The 14,176-nt window shown below is 49.3% G+C and overlaps 1 protein-coding gene across 1 annotated transcript; it reads right to left on the bottom strand.

The window, feature by feature from the left end:
• Positions 1-4,257: 4,257 nt before the first annotated feature.
• On the bottom strand, positions 4,258-11,181 carry LOC102437172 (cytochrome P450 1A1). The gene is made up of 7 exons (XM_014455022.2): positions 10,044-11,181; positions 7,264-8,128; positions 6,378-6,504; positions 6,201-6,290; positions 5,984-6,107; positions 5,751-5,837; positions 4,258-5,615 (listed from the first exon to the last, which is right to left on the bottom strand). The coding sequence occupies exons 2-7, from the start codon at positions 8,098-8,100 to the stop codon at positions 5,330-5,332; spliced, it is 1,551 nt and encodes a 516-aa protein (XP_014310508.1). The 5' UTR covers positions 8,101-8,128; positions 10,044-11,181; the 3' UTR covers positions 4,258-5,329.
• Between the last annotated feature and the right edge of the window lie 2,995 nt (positions 11,182-14,176).

Here is a 14,176-nt window from a genome sequence, read left to right on the forward strand (position 1 = left end):
TTCTGGGTTTCTCTGACCCAGCTGCAGTTTGTTAGGTAATTTTCAGATTGCAAAGGGCCAGGCCTTTCATATGCAAAAGCCTCTGTGCACAGCTTGGGTGGGGCGGGGTCTCTGGGGATCAACAGGGCGGAGCAAGCAGCTATGGCTGCTCCTCAGTCCTACCCTAAGAGGCCCCGCTTCTCAGTGTCCTGGTAATCGCTGCAAGCACCTCTGAGAGAAAGCCGCCCTCGAGTTCTGACCTATGCCAGACAGTCCAGTTTCTCCTGTATGAGTCTGGGTCCCCAGAGACTCGCCTGGAACAGGAGTTCAGAGCAGTCAGGAACTTGAGACTCCCTCCTGATTGAAAAAGACAACCGTGTCCTCAGTTTCCAGCCCTTTCCGCGTGTGCCTTCATACCTCTGCACTTTACTTCCGCACCTCCTCTGAGTCTCAGTGTGGTTTTCTCTTTCCTTCTAGTTGTAGAATTTCCACTCAGCCAGCCTTCCTGTGGTTCTCTATCTGGTCTTTTGATTAATACTTGCCTAAACTCCAGGAGGGCTGTTTTTTTTTAAAATATATATATATATTTTCATTGATTTCAGAGTGGAAAGGAGAGGGAGAGATAGAAACATCAATGGTGAGAGAGAATCATTGATCAGCTGCCTCCTGCACGCCCCACACTGGGGATCAAGCCCGCAACCCGGCATGTGCCCCTGACCAGAATTGAACCAGGGACCCTTCAGTCCACAGACCAATGCTCTATCCATTGAGCCAAACCGGCTAGGGCTACAGGTGTGTTCTTCATAGTCTTTGGCTGAAGGGCATTGACAATATGTATGAATTATATTTCTAAAAAAGCAAAGAGCAATACAAGTTATTTATTCTTTTCTTCATTTTATAAAGTAAGCATTCTTGTAACCACACCCAGCTTTAGAAATAGAATTTTATCTCCACATGTCCCATTTCAATTGTAACCATTCCCTCCCCACAAAAGTACCCATTCTCCAGACTCTTATAGTTATAACTAGAGGCCTGGTGCACGAAATTCATGCATGGGGGGGGGGTCCCTCAGCCCAGCCTGCACTCTCTCCAATCCGGGACCCCTTGGGGGATGTCCAACTGTGGGTTTTTGGACAGTTGGTCATCCCTCTTGCAATCCGGGACCACTGGCCCCTAACCGCTCACCTGCCTGCCTGCCAGATCACCCTTAACCACTCTGCCTGCCTGCCTGATGCCCCTAACCGCCTCTGCCTGCCTGTTTGATCGCCCTGAACTGCTCCCCTGACTGCCTGATCGCCCCTAACTGCTCTCCCCTGCCGGCCTGATCACCCCCTAACTACTCCCTGCTGCCAGCCTGATAGCTCCCTAACTGCTCCCCGCTGCCAGCCTTATCACCCCTAACTGCCTCTGCCTCGGCCCCCACCACTGTGGCTTTGTCCAGAAGGATGTCTGGAAGATGTCTGGTCTAATTAGCATATTACCGTTTTATTAGTATAGATTTCCTTGTTCATTATAGATTTATCACCAATTGTGTATTGTTAATTTCCTAACATTTGATATGTCTTTTAAGTCTCTCTCTCTTTATTTGTATTGATTTTAGACAGAAGAAGGGAGAGAGAGGAGAGGAGAAGGGAGGAGAGGAGAACATTGGTTAGTTGCCTTCTGCATGCATCCCAACTGGGGATCAAACCTGCAACCTGGGTATGTGCCCTGACTGGCAATCAAACCTGCCACCCTTTTGTGTACGGGATGACCATCCACTGAGCCACCACAACCAAGGCTTAATCTACAGGTTTTCCCTCCATCCCTTTCTTTTCCTTATAGTTATTCTGTTAAAGAACTCAGGCCTTTAGACTAGAGTTCTCAGAAGTCTGAATTTTACTGATTGCACACTTATGTTTCCATTCAGCATGTTTCTTCATTCTCTGAATTTATTCAAAATTGGCAGCTGAATCCAGAGGCTTGGTCGGACTCTGGTTCAATCCCTTGCAATATGGTAGGTAGTGTTGGGTTCTTTCATCAGGAACCACATATCTGGCTTTCTCTGTTTTTATGCTAGCAATTGTTGAGTGCTAGGCCCAGATTCATTAATTTATTGGTGGCTGCAAAATAGTGACATTCAAATTCTGTTATTTGTTTTTAATTTATTATTTGGAATACTTTTATTAACTAATGCTTTTATCTACTTTTAATTATCTGTAGGTATATTTCATGTAGAAAAGGTAGAATAAATGCTTGCTTTTTGCCTTGGTTTTTCACTTTTCAAGATAGTAGGTTGGTTCCTCTGAAAGTAATCAGCTGATTTTTTATGAGCTCATGGATTCAAACATATTTGATGGGTTTTAATCAGTGGAAATATTTTTATGACACTCAGATTGTTCTATCTTTGGCCAGTTGGAGCCTTTTCCATAGGCTCCTGAATGGCTTAATCCACTCATGGTCATATTGTGGCATATTTGCTTTGTGGTTTGTGCAACTGTTTTAAGCTCATCTTTTACATTTCTTACCCCATATCTGTAACCAGTGTTTCTCCAAGAAACCCTGGATGGTAATCTAGGCATTAGAAATGCTCGTTGCTATGAGTTGGCCATTGTTTCTAACACTTAGAAACATATATACATTATATATATATACCTTTTATGCTTTTTAAAAAATATTTTTTATTGATTTCAGAGAGAAAGGGAGAGGGAGAGAGAGATAGAAACATTAATGATGAGAGAGAATTATTGGTTGGCTGCCTTCAGCATGCACTGGGACTTGAACTGTGACCTCCTTGTTCATAGGTCAACTCTCAACCACTGAGCCACACCAGCCGGGCAACATATATACCTTTTAACTTAACCTTTTCTATATTATATCTGTATCTCTTTTTTTCCATACCAAAAATCCTGGTTCTCAAGGATACAGGGGGATTATGAATTAGAATATTCTCATTATTAATTGCTCTTTTATTTTACCCTAAATTACCATATAGTCTCAAAATAGAAATACTAATATTGTTACTATGATTATTGAGAACTTACATAAATTGTGTATATACTATCCCCATTCCTTTCTCACTTTTTTTTAAGGAAAAAGGTTGACAAACTCTTTCATTTTTTAGTGTTTTAGTTTAAACTGCATAACTCAGTGGTTTTTAGTATATGCTGTGCACCTGAAAATAATACAAAATAATATTGAATGTAAACTGTAATTGAAAAATAGCATTAAAAAGTTATACAATCATCACCATTATATAATTCCAGGATATTTCCATCACTCCTAAAAGAAACCTTGTACCTTCCTTTATTCCATCCCCTGGCCTCTGGCAACCACTAATGTACTTTCTGTCTCTATGAATTTGCATGTTCTGGACATTTCATATAACTGGAATTATATAATATGTGGCCATTTGTGCCTGGTTTCTTTCATTTAGCATGATGTTCTCAGGCTCATCTGTGTTATAGCACAGGAAACAAGTTATTTTTTAAGTAAAAAAATAAATCAGTACAAGAATGATTGGGCATCTCTAGCTCAGTGGATAGAGCCTGTGGACTGAAGGGTCCCGGCTTTGATTTCGGTCAAGGGCATGTACCTTGGTTGTGGGCTCGATCCCCAGTAGGAGGCATACAGGAGGCAGCTGATTGATGATTCTCTCTCATCATTGATGCTTCTGTCTCTCTCTCTCCCTCTCCCTTTCTCTCTGAAATCAATAAAAATATATTTAAAAAAAGAAATCTGGGCCACAGTCTGCTTATGTGGCTGACAACCAAAGGCCTTGTTCTCCATCTATGATTAGCCTTGGGTTCTAATATGGCTGCAGGACCTGAGCCAGATATGACTAGTGAGGAATAGACCACAACTTTTGAATCTCTCTCTCTCTCTACACTGACCAGAACCTACCCAAGGGAAACTACCTTCAAGGAAGACTATGCACAGTTGTCCCCAAGACCCAGTAATCTTTCCCACCATCAATCACCCCAAGGCTCTGGACCTCACCCTCCTATATGTATCTGCCTGATCACAATGAGTAGGATAATGTGTTTATGAGTCAGCAACTTGGGAGGCGCTCGAAGGCAGGGGCCATGTTTTACTCACTTTATACCCCCCCAGTGCCTGGTCCAGAGAATGCTGTTAATAAATGTGTGTTCTGTCCCCAACCAGATTGTGAGCTGCCTGAGAAGAGTGGCTTTACCTCCTATCCACCTACTTTTCTTCTCCTACAGTAAAACTAGACACAAGATTGAGAGCAGGGTGGGAATGTAGATGAGCAATGGTTTAATTCAAGATTCAAAAATCTCCACTTCTGCATAATATCTTTATTTAGCTCAGGAAGATGTTTCCTACACATTTCTAGATATGTGGATATGAATTTTTCTATCACATTAAGTTAGTTGTTTTTAAGCTTTTACATGCTGTATAATAAATGCAAACAAGCAAGTACAATGCAGGCTAAAATGAAAAGTTCCTTGTATACAAACATTTTAAAAAGACATGTTAATACAGGGTATAGAGAAAGGAGACCAATAGAAGGTGATTGAATTACCACCCCCTAGTTCCAGATCTGATCCTGGTTCCTCGATATAGGACTCTTTCTGCTCTTTGCTCTTCTAAGACCCAAGTCCCTAGCTCCTCCTGGATAGGAACAGAGGCTGCCTAAGGCCGGAGGCAGCACTGTTCCTGTCTGCAGAAAGGAAGGGAATCCTCCCAGGCACATGTGGTCCCAGACTCATGTGGTCAGATTCTTCAGCCTTGTTCAAGTGGGGAGCCCATCTCTGTGCCAGTATCCTGGGCTGCCTCTTCCCTTCACTTTCGATGGTTCCCAATTGTCAAAGAGATTGGACAGGCCCTGGTGTGGCTTATTCTAAATGTTTCTCAAGCCAGTCAGCCCCCACAGAAAGTCAGCTAGATGCTGGGCCCAGGGACTTCCAAAGAGCTACAGAGGACTGAGAACCTCCTAACCCTATCAGACCTCCTAGCTCAAGCACTGTATCAGCTCCTACAGTGTCCACTGTCTGCATTTAGTATGCAGAGGGGGAAAGTCCAGGGTGGGGTACAGGCATGATCCTTCAGGATTGCCTGCAGCTACACAGCAGAATATCAGCCAGTCCAATATTTGTGGTTTTCAAGCCAAAGCTTAGACCTCCCTGGGCCATCCCCCTGGCCTGTCTGGGCAGCCAGGCCAAGGAGACAGTTATGGGCCTTACTTCAATTGGTATACCTGATCAGGACTGGTGGGAGGGACACGATATGGAAGGTAGGGGGTCTCATTGTGGCCCTGTGCTTGACTTTACCTCCATCCCCAGTACCACCAGAGACACAAGCCTGAGTAGCTTTTACAGGTACAAGGCTCTGCAGGGCTCTCAGCCGCCTAAGAGCGAACATGCACCTGGAAGTGCTCGCAGTGGGCATGCTTCATGGTCAGCCCATAGATGGGGGTCATGTCCACCTTCACACCTGGTGGTATGCTGAATTCTACCTGCTGCAGCATGATGGCCAGGAAGAGAAAGACCTCGAAGCGGGCAATGTTTTCACCAATGCACTTCCGCTTGCCGAGGCCAAAGAGAATCACCTGCTCACTCAGTGCCTTGTTGATAGTGCCATTGGGGGCGAGAAAACGTTCTGGTCGGAACTCAGATGGGTCATCCCACAGTTTCCTGTAATCAGAGCGAGTAACTGAAGAAGCAGCTCAGAAGCAGGAGGTTGCACCCCAGCCCACAAGAGTAGGGGATAGGCAAATGGCCAGGGACAGCAGGGTCTGAAACTCAGAAGAGGGTGGAGTTTCAACTTACTGGTCATGGTTGATCTGCCACTGGTTCACAAAGACACAACGCCCCTTGGGGATGTAAAAGCCACTCAAATTTGTGTCTCTGGTAGTACTGGGGAGGGAAGAAGCTCAGTTAAGCTCAGGGCCACAATGAGATCCCTCTACCCCCCATACCATGTCCCTCCCACCAGCCCTGATCAAGTGCATGGACTGAAGTAAGGCCCAGTATCAGATAGAAGTAGTTCCATGGGGCCTCACCTGTGGGGGATGGTGAAGGGGACGAAGGAAGAATGTCGGAAGGTCTCCAGGATGAAGGCCTCCAGATAGGGCAGCTGCGGTCTGTCAGAGAGCCGTGGCTGCCGCACCCTCCCAATCACTGTGTCTGCAGAGCACAAAGGACCAGACAGATGAAGGTGCCTCCCATACCACGGCTGGGTCCCCTGCATTGAGCACTTTGAAGGAGGTCACCACCTACCGAGCTCCTCCTGGATCTTTTTCTGCACACCGGGGCTTGTCACCAGGTACATGAGGCTCCAAGAGATGGCAGTTGTGACTGTGTCAAACCCTGGCCAGAAAAGAACAGAGGGAGAAGCTTGGTGGTTGATGGGGTGGGGCAGTTGAGTATAGGAAAGGCAAATGGGGTAGCTCATACCAGCTCCAAAGAGGTCCAAGACGACACTAACGATCTTCTCATCTGACAGCTGGATATTGGCGTTCTCATCCAGCTTCTTGTCCTGACAATGTTTGATCAGGCTGTCTGTGATGTCTCGGATGTGGCCCTGAGTACAGAAGGCCCACGGGTGAGCAAGATCCCAAACCCAGACCTACCTCTCCATCCAGATCTGGTCTCTTACCATCCCTAGTATCTTTGTTCAAGAGATGACACCCCCACTCACACACCCAAGGCTGCCATCCCAGCTTCTCTCTGCCTGACCAAGGCTCTCTCCTGCCCCAACTCAAGGGAAACCTGACAGACAGAGTCTGATACCATTATCATCTGGACGTGCTCTTTACCCTTGTATATATCTATTGATTTCAGAGAGGAAGGGAAAGGGAGAGATAGAAACATCAGTGATGAGAGAGAACCATTGATTGGCTGCCTCCTGTACACCCCCCCACAGGGGATCAAACCCACAACTTGGTCATGTGCCCTCACCGGGAATCGAACCATGACTTCCTGGTTCATAGGTCAACGGTCAACCACTGAACCACACCGGCCAGGCCTCTTTACCCTTTTCTCTCCCATGAGGCCAGGAGACTAACTTTTTAATTCTTCCTAGTCCCTATAACTGGCCTAGGGTTCAGCATGGACTGGCTATTCAATAAATATTGCTGTCTGTTAGAAGGATAAAAGGACTGGTCAAGAAAACGTTCTATTCCCCTCCATGGATGGAGTCCTGTCCATTACTAACTTCAAAATCCCAGGGTGAAGGCCCCTGAGAGTCTGCCAAACCCCATGCTGCTCCAGTTATCACTGACCACCTGACCCCTGACCCTACCTGCTCCTCACCACCCACCTGCCTCTCCCCAGTCTGTACCTTCTCAAACGTTTTATAGTGTTCCTTAACCATCTTTTGCATGAAGATGTAGAACTTCTTATTCACGTCCTTGAAGATACTCAGGGCAGAGTTGGGCAGGTAACGGAGGATAGGGAGGAAGTCAGCTGGGTTTCCGGAAGCAGCCACCTCCCCGAACTCATTACTCAGGTTGACTATACTAAGTAGCTCTTGATCATCATGGTCATAGCGCTGACCAAAGCACATGGCACATATGACGTTGGCCACTGACACCACTACATACCTGTAGGGGTCAAAGTGTCCAACCCTTGCCATTAGCTCCTGGAACTTTCTGATGAGGACCTCAGCCTCCTTGCTCACATGCTCCTCCAAGTAGCAAGAAGATGAGGAAGTCGGGTCTGAAGCAATAGAGAAACTCTTCAGGGCATTTTGGGCCAGACGCCGGCGGGCAGCCCACACCGGTCCAGAGTCTGGGTTAAAGGTCATGCTCTGTCCACCAGCGATGAAGGTGAAGCTGTAGAGGTCAGGCCGGCCCTTGAAATCGTCGCCCTGCCGCACCAGAGCCTGCCGGATGGTGTCCAGGCCACTGAGTACCAGCACAGGTGTGCAGCCAATGCGGATCTCTAGCACGTCCCCATAACGCTGGCTCAGTCGTGACAGCGCCAGGTGTGGGTTCTTCCCCAAGGTCAGCATGTGTCCAAGCAGGGGCCAGCCCCAGGGCCCTGGAGGACTCTTCAAGCCTTTGGGGACCCCAGGCCTCCAGGCTCTGAACACCCAGAATACTAGGCAGAAGGTGGTGGAGGCCAGAAGAAGTTCTGTGGCCGAGATGGGGATGGAGAGTCCAAATACAGAAAGCATGATCAGCGTAGAGATGGCAAGGTGGCCACTGAAAGGTGGGCAGGAGGGAAAGATCAAGACATCACATAGGGGCATAGGAGGAACCCATGTCCTAAAGTATCAGCATGCTGATTAAGAGAAAACCTTATCTAGAACTGCTCACTGAGCATGAAGGGGAGGAGGAGGTGGGAGAAGCTATTGAGCTGCCACTGTGTGCCAAGAATTTCCATATTCTTCATTCAGTCCTGGCCACAGCCTATGAGGTAGGCTGAGGTAAGGCTCAGAGAAGGTAAGTAACTTGCTCAAGGTCACATAGCCAGGAAGTTTTGGATCCACATGTCCAACACAAATTATTTAATTCCAGAACACCCTCTCTTATTTGTGCACCAGTTTAAAATAGTGCTTTCCCACGTCACTCTGTGATTTCCATATACACCTGCACTATTATTTTCTTCACATTTTTTAAAAATCAACTTTAAATCTACCCACTTACCATCATCCCAAACAATCATATCTGTGTGAAAGTACAGGTTTGATTTTTTCCCCTAATATATGTTAAAATAAACACATAATTGATATGCATCACCTAAATGCCCTTGAGTAATACTCACCACACTTAGGGAAACACTGCTATTGGGAGAACTAGGCATCATCCACTCCTTTAGCCTCATTTCACATTTGGGGAAATTGATCTTCAGAGGGTGCACTGATTTGGCTAAAGTTACCCAGCAACCAGTGACTGAGCTAGGATTCAGACCTCTTAGCAAAGTTCCCTGGGAGATTTTCAGCTCCTGTCATAGCTACCTCCTTTTGAAGAGTGTTCCCAGAGCCCTCAGTTCTATCCTGCTCAACTCCAGGGTCTAGGGTATCCTGCCAGACCCTGGAATAGGGTGGGAAGGGAACAGGGGATAAGAAGACCACTGCCTAAGCCACATGGCTCTCAGCCCCAGCTCTCTATTTAAAAGCAGCTGGAGACCAGTTAGATTAAGGTCCCAGTCACAGAAATCTAGGCCAGAGTCTTTGTTGGGCTCAATTCTCACTGGAGAGCCATTCAAGATGGGGAGGTTGGCTGTATGGTTCCTACCTCAAGTACTATAGCTGTCTGTGTAGGGAGGCTTCCTGGAGGAGCTGGATCCCAAAGCACACATACAAAAGTCCTGGCTCCCTAAGTGAACTGGGAACACTGCTAGGCCTTGGTATGCCATGGTGTCCCCTTGCACACATTGGGTGCCCCAAGGACCTCTAGCCATACTTAGTAAGATGGTAGGAGCCCAAGAGATACATGACGGGTGAGTTACCAAGGACTGGTGGTCAAGCTCCCTGAAGCTGACAGTCTCTCACACTGACTGCTCCCCAACAGACGCCAGAGAAGACAGTCAACGGGATAGGGAAGGCCTCTGGGCAGTGCCCGGGACTCTTGCTCAAATCTCTTGTCCAAGTCAGCACATCTTGGCTCTGACAAGCCATGCCTTGGGAGGGTAGAGCCAGCCAGGGGTAGCTTTTAGATAAGGCAGGTACAGCTGGTAAGAACACAACCTGCCCCCTCCATTCACCCTGACCACCCAGGGAGAAGCCCTCCTCATCACACAACCTGAGGAGAGGCTATATATGCACCCGGCTTAGGTAAACTGTGTTCTTATTCCACATAACCAGGTGACTCCGATGGGGAAGGCCCAGGCATTTAGAGAGCCTTTGGGGGATAAAGCTGGAGTCTGGGTCCTGGAGCCTGAAAGGGGTCCATCTGGATCTAGAGTTCTGATACTAGCTGTGGGACATTCAGCAAGTCCTGCCCTTCCCTTGGCCTCAGTTGCCCCTTTAGGGAGCTGGACTGCTTAGTCACTAAGGCCACTCCTAGCCTTCTTTTTTGAGGAGCTAGATCAGTGACTACCTAGGAAGACCTGGAGGCATTAAAATTTTCCTTCTGTTGGGAGGGGAAGGGCAAGCCAGAAGTCCCCAGCACTCACCTGTGGTTAGGTGCTGAACTGAGCTGGGAAGAGTTGTCTCAGAAGCCAGGACTCCAAAGAAGATCAAGGAAGGCTCCAAGCAACTGTCTGTCACCTTCAGGGTGAGGGTGAAGGCACAACCAACTTTATAGGCAGCTTGCGCGTGGCCACGCCCCTTGGCTCAGGGATGCAACTCAGGGAGGGGCGGCATGAGGGGGAATAGTCGCTCTAGGGTGGATGGGAAGTGGGGGAGCGGAGGCACAGGGACAGGTAAGAACCCACTATGGGGACGCCTCTTCCAAGTGCCGGCGCGTAAAAGGGTGAGGGCTGGGGACACCTGGGGTCTCCAGTTCCAAGGTACCCCTTGGATAGCGCAGAGCCCAGGTGAGGCGGGGGTTTGGGGAGAAGTCCCAGCACAGCCCGAAAAGAGGGTATGGGGACCCTCTTTCCCGGGCATGGGGACGCCTCACCCTCATTTTTGTACTCACTGGACCTGTAAGTGCCTCCCCTCACTACTAGCGGACCGAGGCCAACCAGCAGGGGCGGGGCTGCCGGGTGGTGACCTCCTTTTCCCGGTTTACTGAGTCCAGGCTCGCGTGAGAAGCGCGGCGACCCTGCTCCCAGGTCACCGGGGCCGGAAGGCCAGCGGCGCCGATGGGCTGCCCTTTCCCCCACCCAGTGTCCCCAGAGCCCCGGCACCTAGCAAAAAGGTCCGCGCTCCCTGCCCCGGGAGCGGGAACGGAGAACGTGCGTTCTCTCCGAGCGCTCACACGTTGCTCGGTACCGCCTCTAGGGGCCACCTCCCGCCGTGACCCACCCGCCCTCGAAGTTCCCTCTCGGCTCCCGGGTTGCTAGCCCTTTGGCCGGGCAGAAAAATCAGGCGGCGAGGGGGGCTGCTTGGCTAGCTCCCGGTGGGTGAGGAAGGGGTTAGACTAGAGAGAGGCCCTGGGGCCGGGCAGGGGAATGGCCAAGAGACTGAGGACTGGGCGCCGGGCACAGACACCGCCCCAGGCTAGCGTGCGTGTGTCTGGAACCTCCCTCCAGGGGGCAGAGATCACGTGGCCCATCCCCCGCTCCACTTGGCCCGGGGTGAGGTGCCCGGCGGTTGCGTGAGAAAGCCTGGGAGTCCCGCGCAGCCATCCAGCTGCTCATCGTCGCTGCCCTGGTGGGGTCCCGGCACAGTCACGCGAGGGGGGAAAGGGGAGCCGGGGCGGGCTCTCAAAGGGTGGAGGGAGAGGAGTGGCGGAGCCTGGCAGATGTGCTATTGGATGTGGAGGTGGGGCGGTGCAAAGGGCCCAGGTTTGCGTGCGGAGCTGGGCCTTTGCCTGCAGGCGGGCGCCTGCGTGTATCCGTATTTTTGGTCCACGCCTGTGGCAGGACACGCAGCCCCAGTGTCGCCCGGCTCGCCTGTCTGGCTGCTTCCGAAGCTGTCCTTGGCCCCTGCCGAATCCTCCCCATGTGGTGTGTCCAGGCACAACCTGTCCGCAACTAACCACAATACCACCTCCCCGCCCCGCCCTCGCCCAGCCATGCTCCCCTACCCATCGAATGGCACCACCATCCCTGTGCTGGCCCAGGCCAGAAAACAGCTACATCCTGGCCCCTGACCTCCCACTCCGCCAGATGCCACTTAATGCATTGCACAAACATTTCACCAACCACCTACTATGAGCCAGGTACTGTTCTGGGTGCTGGCGATTGATGTGCAAGTGAACAAACTGACAACTTCCTGCTCACATGGAACTTAAATTCTATTTTGATGGTGGGAGGGGGGCAGATAAGCACAGAGAATATCAGAGGGTGACAAATGCTACAGAGAAAAAGCAGAGAAGGGGTAGGAATCACATGGGGCCAGAATGCAGTTGAAAATAGGGTGGTCAGAGAAGTCCTCACAGAGAAAATGACACTGGGCAGAGATAGAAATGTGGAATCAAGAATGAAGGTGCACAGATACCAGGAGGAAGAGCGCACCTTGGAGAGGGAACAGCACGTTCGAAGGCCCTGCACAGTGGTTCTTGAGGGAGAGGCAGTACCATGGGCACTGGAAATGTACAGTGTTTTGTGACTGGGAAGTTCTGCTGAAATTTAGTGCCCCCAAGGGGAGGGGATGCTCATGGGACATCCCTGCCCCAGGTGCAGGGAGCACCCTGTTGAGAAAGTGGAACTTCCTGTGTGAGATGGAGACACTGTAGAGTCTGAGTCAGTGAAGGTCACTCTGGCTTCTGTGCTGAGAATAGGCAAGGACACATTTCTCTACACCTGTCCAGCCCCACTGCCACATTGTCTTGTAGGTCCTCATTATTGCTCCCCAGAGTATTAACAGCCTCCAAACCTAGTTCCCATTTGCCTTTTACTCCCCTCAATTCTTTTTCCACCCTGTCGAAGCCAAAGTGGTCTTTTCAAAAATGCAAAATCTCATTCCATCACCACCTTGCCCCTTCATTAGCTCCCATCTGGGCACAAACAGAATCTTTAGCAGAACCTATCAGGCTTATCAACCTCTACTTCTAATTTCCTCTAGTTTAAGTCTCAACTAAACACCACTTCCTCTGGGAAGCCCCCCTGAATCCTCTCCACAGCAAGTTAGGTGTCCCCTGGTCTGTTCCCAGCACTTCTCCATGGTAATTCTCAGAACACTTGACCCTTGCTATGACTCCGACCCAACCTGGCATTCCTTCCTCTATGCCCAAGCACAGAAAGCCAACCTGTGGGTAATTGATCTGATAAGCCAATTTCTTGCAAGATATTAATAACTGGTAAAGGAGTTAAATCCAGCTGTATTATGCCCTGGCCAGTGCTGCTCAGTAGTTAGAGCATTGCCCTTGCACTGAAGGGTCATGGGTTCGATTCCCAGTGAAGGACACGTACCTGGCTGCAGGTTCCATCTCTGGCCCCTATCGAGGTACATTCAGGAGGGAACCAATCGATTATCTCTTTTCACATGGTGTTTCTCTCTCTCTCTCTCTCTCTCTCTCTCTCTCTCTCTCTCCCTTCCACTTCTCTCTAAAAAAAAAATCAATGGAAAAAAATATCCTTGGTTGAGGGTTAACAACAATAAATCCAACTGTATTATGACTAGGGTGATGCTGAGCCCAAAGTACTGATGCTATAATGGTGGAATTTAGGCAACAGAACAGACAGGAGACAAGGGAACTATTGCTGGGCTTCCAGTAAGTTCATCCAGCATTGTTCCATTCATCCCTTCCTCTACATCTATGGCTCAGCCCACAAAACATGATGATACCCAAGAAAGCTCTGCCCTTCAATCCCAGTTGGAGCAAGAGCCACAGAGGAGAAAGAACCTGCATGGAAGCTGTGACAAGGAAGTGGGGAGGAAGGCACTCCCAGATTCCTCAGCCTACTCTGTAGCCCAGTCTGTCCTTTGGCTCCGAAGAGTCCACACCAATTCCCAAGCTTTAGAGAATCACAACAACTTGCTCATCAGGACTAGAGGACCACCTGCTGAGGCTCCTGACCAAGGATCCAGAAAACCTCTTTGTTTGATAGAAGAGGCATTGTTTTGCTCACATTCTCTAAGGGACTCTTTTTAAAAATATATATCTATTTTTTCTTGATTTCAGAGAGGAAGGGAGAGGGAGAGAGAGATAGAAACATCAATGATGAGAGAGAATCACTGATCGGCTGCCTCCTGCACACCTGGGCATGTGCCCTTGACCGGAATCAAACCTGGGACCCTTCAGTCCACAGGCTGATGTTCTATCCACGGAGCCAAACTGACTAGGGCATCTAAGGGACTCTTGATCCCAAATAAATTCATTAGCTAATTAAGCCAATTCCTTTCCCACTTTTCAGCTGGAGAAACTGATACCAGAAGGAGAAGGCCCAAGGATATATGGCAAATCAAAGCAGAGTCCAGAGCTCTAGCCTTTGCTTCCAGGCCAGGGCTCTTCCCACTATGATTTATTGTCCCAGAGTACCAGCAAAACACTGGGAAGCCAAAGGGGTACAGCCTTAGCCCCTGGGTCAGGGCTCCCATCTCCCCATACTCCTGGACATAAGTCTGGTGCAATGAGGGTTAAGGAAAGCATTGCACTTCTCACCAAATCCTATCTCCACAGAACAGCTCCCCAGATGGTGGGGGTGCTCAGGAGCACTGGGCAAAGAAAGAGGGAGACAGGCAGGAGGTTAGAGAA

Source organism: Myotis lucifugus, unplaced genomic scaffold, assembly GCF_000147115.1.
Source record: "Myotis lucifugus unplaced genomic scaffold, Myoluc2.0 scaffold_41, whole genome shotgun sequence".
NCBI classification, from domain to species: Eukaryota; Metazoa; Chordata; class Mammalia; order Chiroptera; family Vespertilionidae; genus Myotis; species Myotis lucifugus.

What these genes read in the sequence shown, in the direction of transcription:
- LOC102437172 (XM_014455022.2), bottom strand. Translation starts at nt 8,100, where the DNA reads ATGCTTTCTGTATTTGGACTCTCCATCCCCATCTCGGCCACAGAACTT. An exon ending in ACTATAAAACGTTTGAGAAG is followed by an intron (nt 6,505 to 7,263) that starts GTACAGACTGGG and finishes TTCTGTACTCAG; the next exon opens with GGCCACATCCGAGACATCAC. An exon ending in AAAGATCCAGGAGGAGCTCG is followed by an intron (nt 6,108 to 6,200) that starts GTAGGTGGTGAC and finishes TGTGCTCTGCAG; the next exon opens with ACACAGTGATTGGGAGGGTG.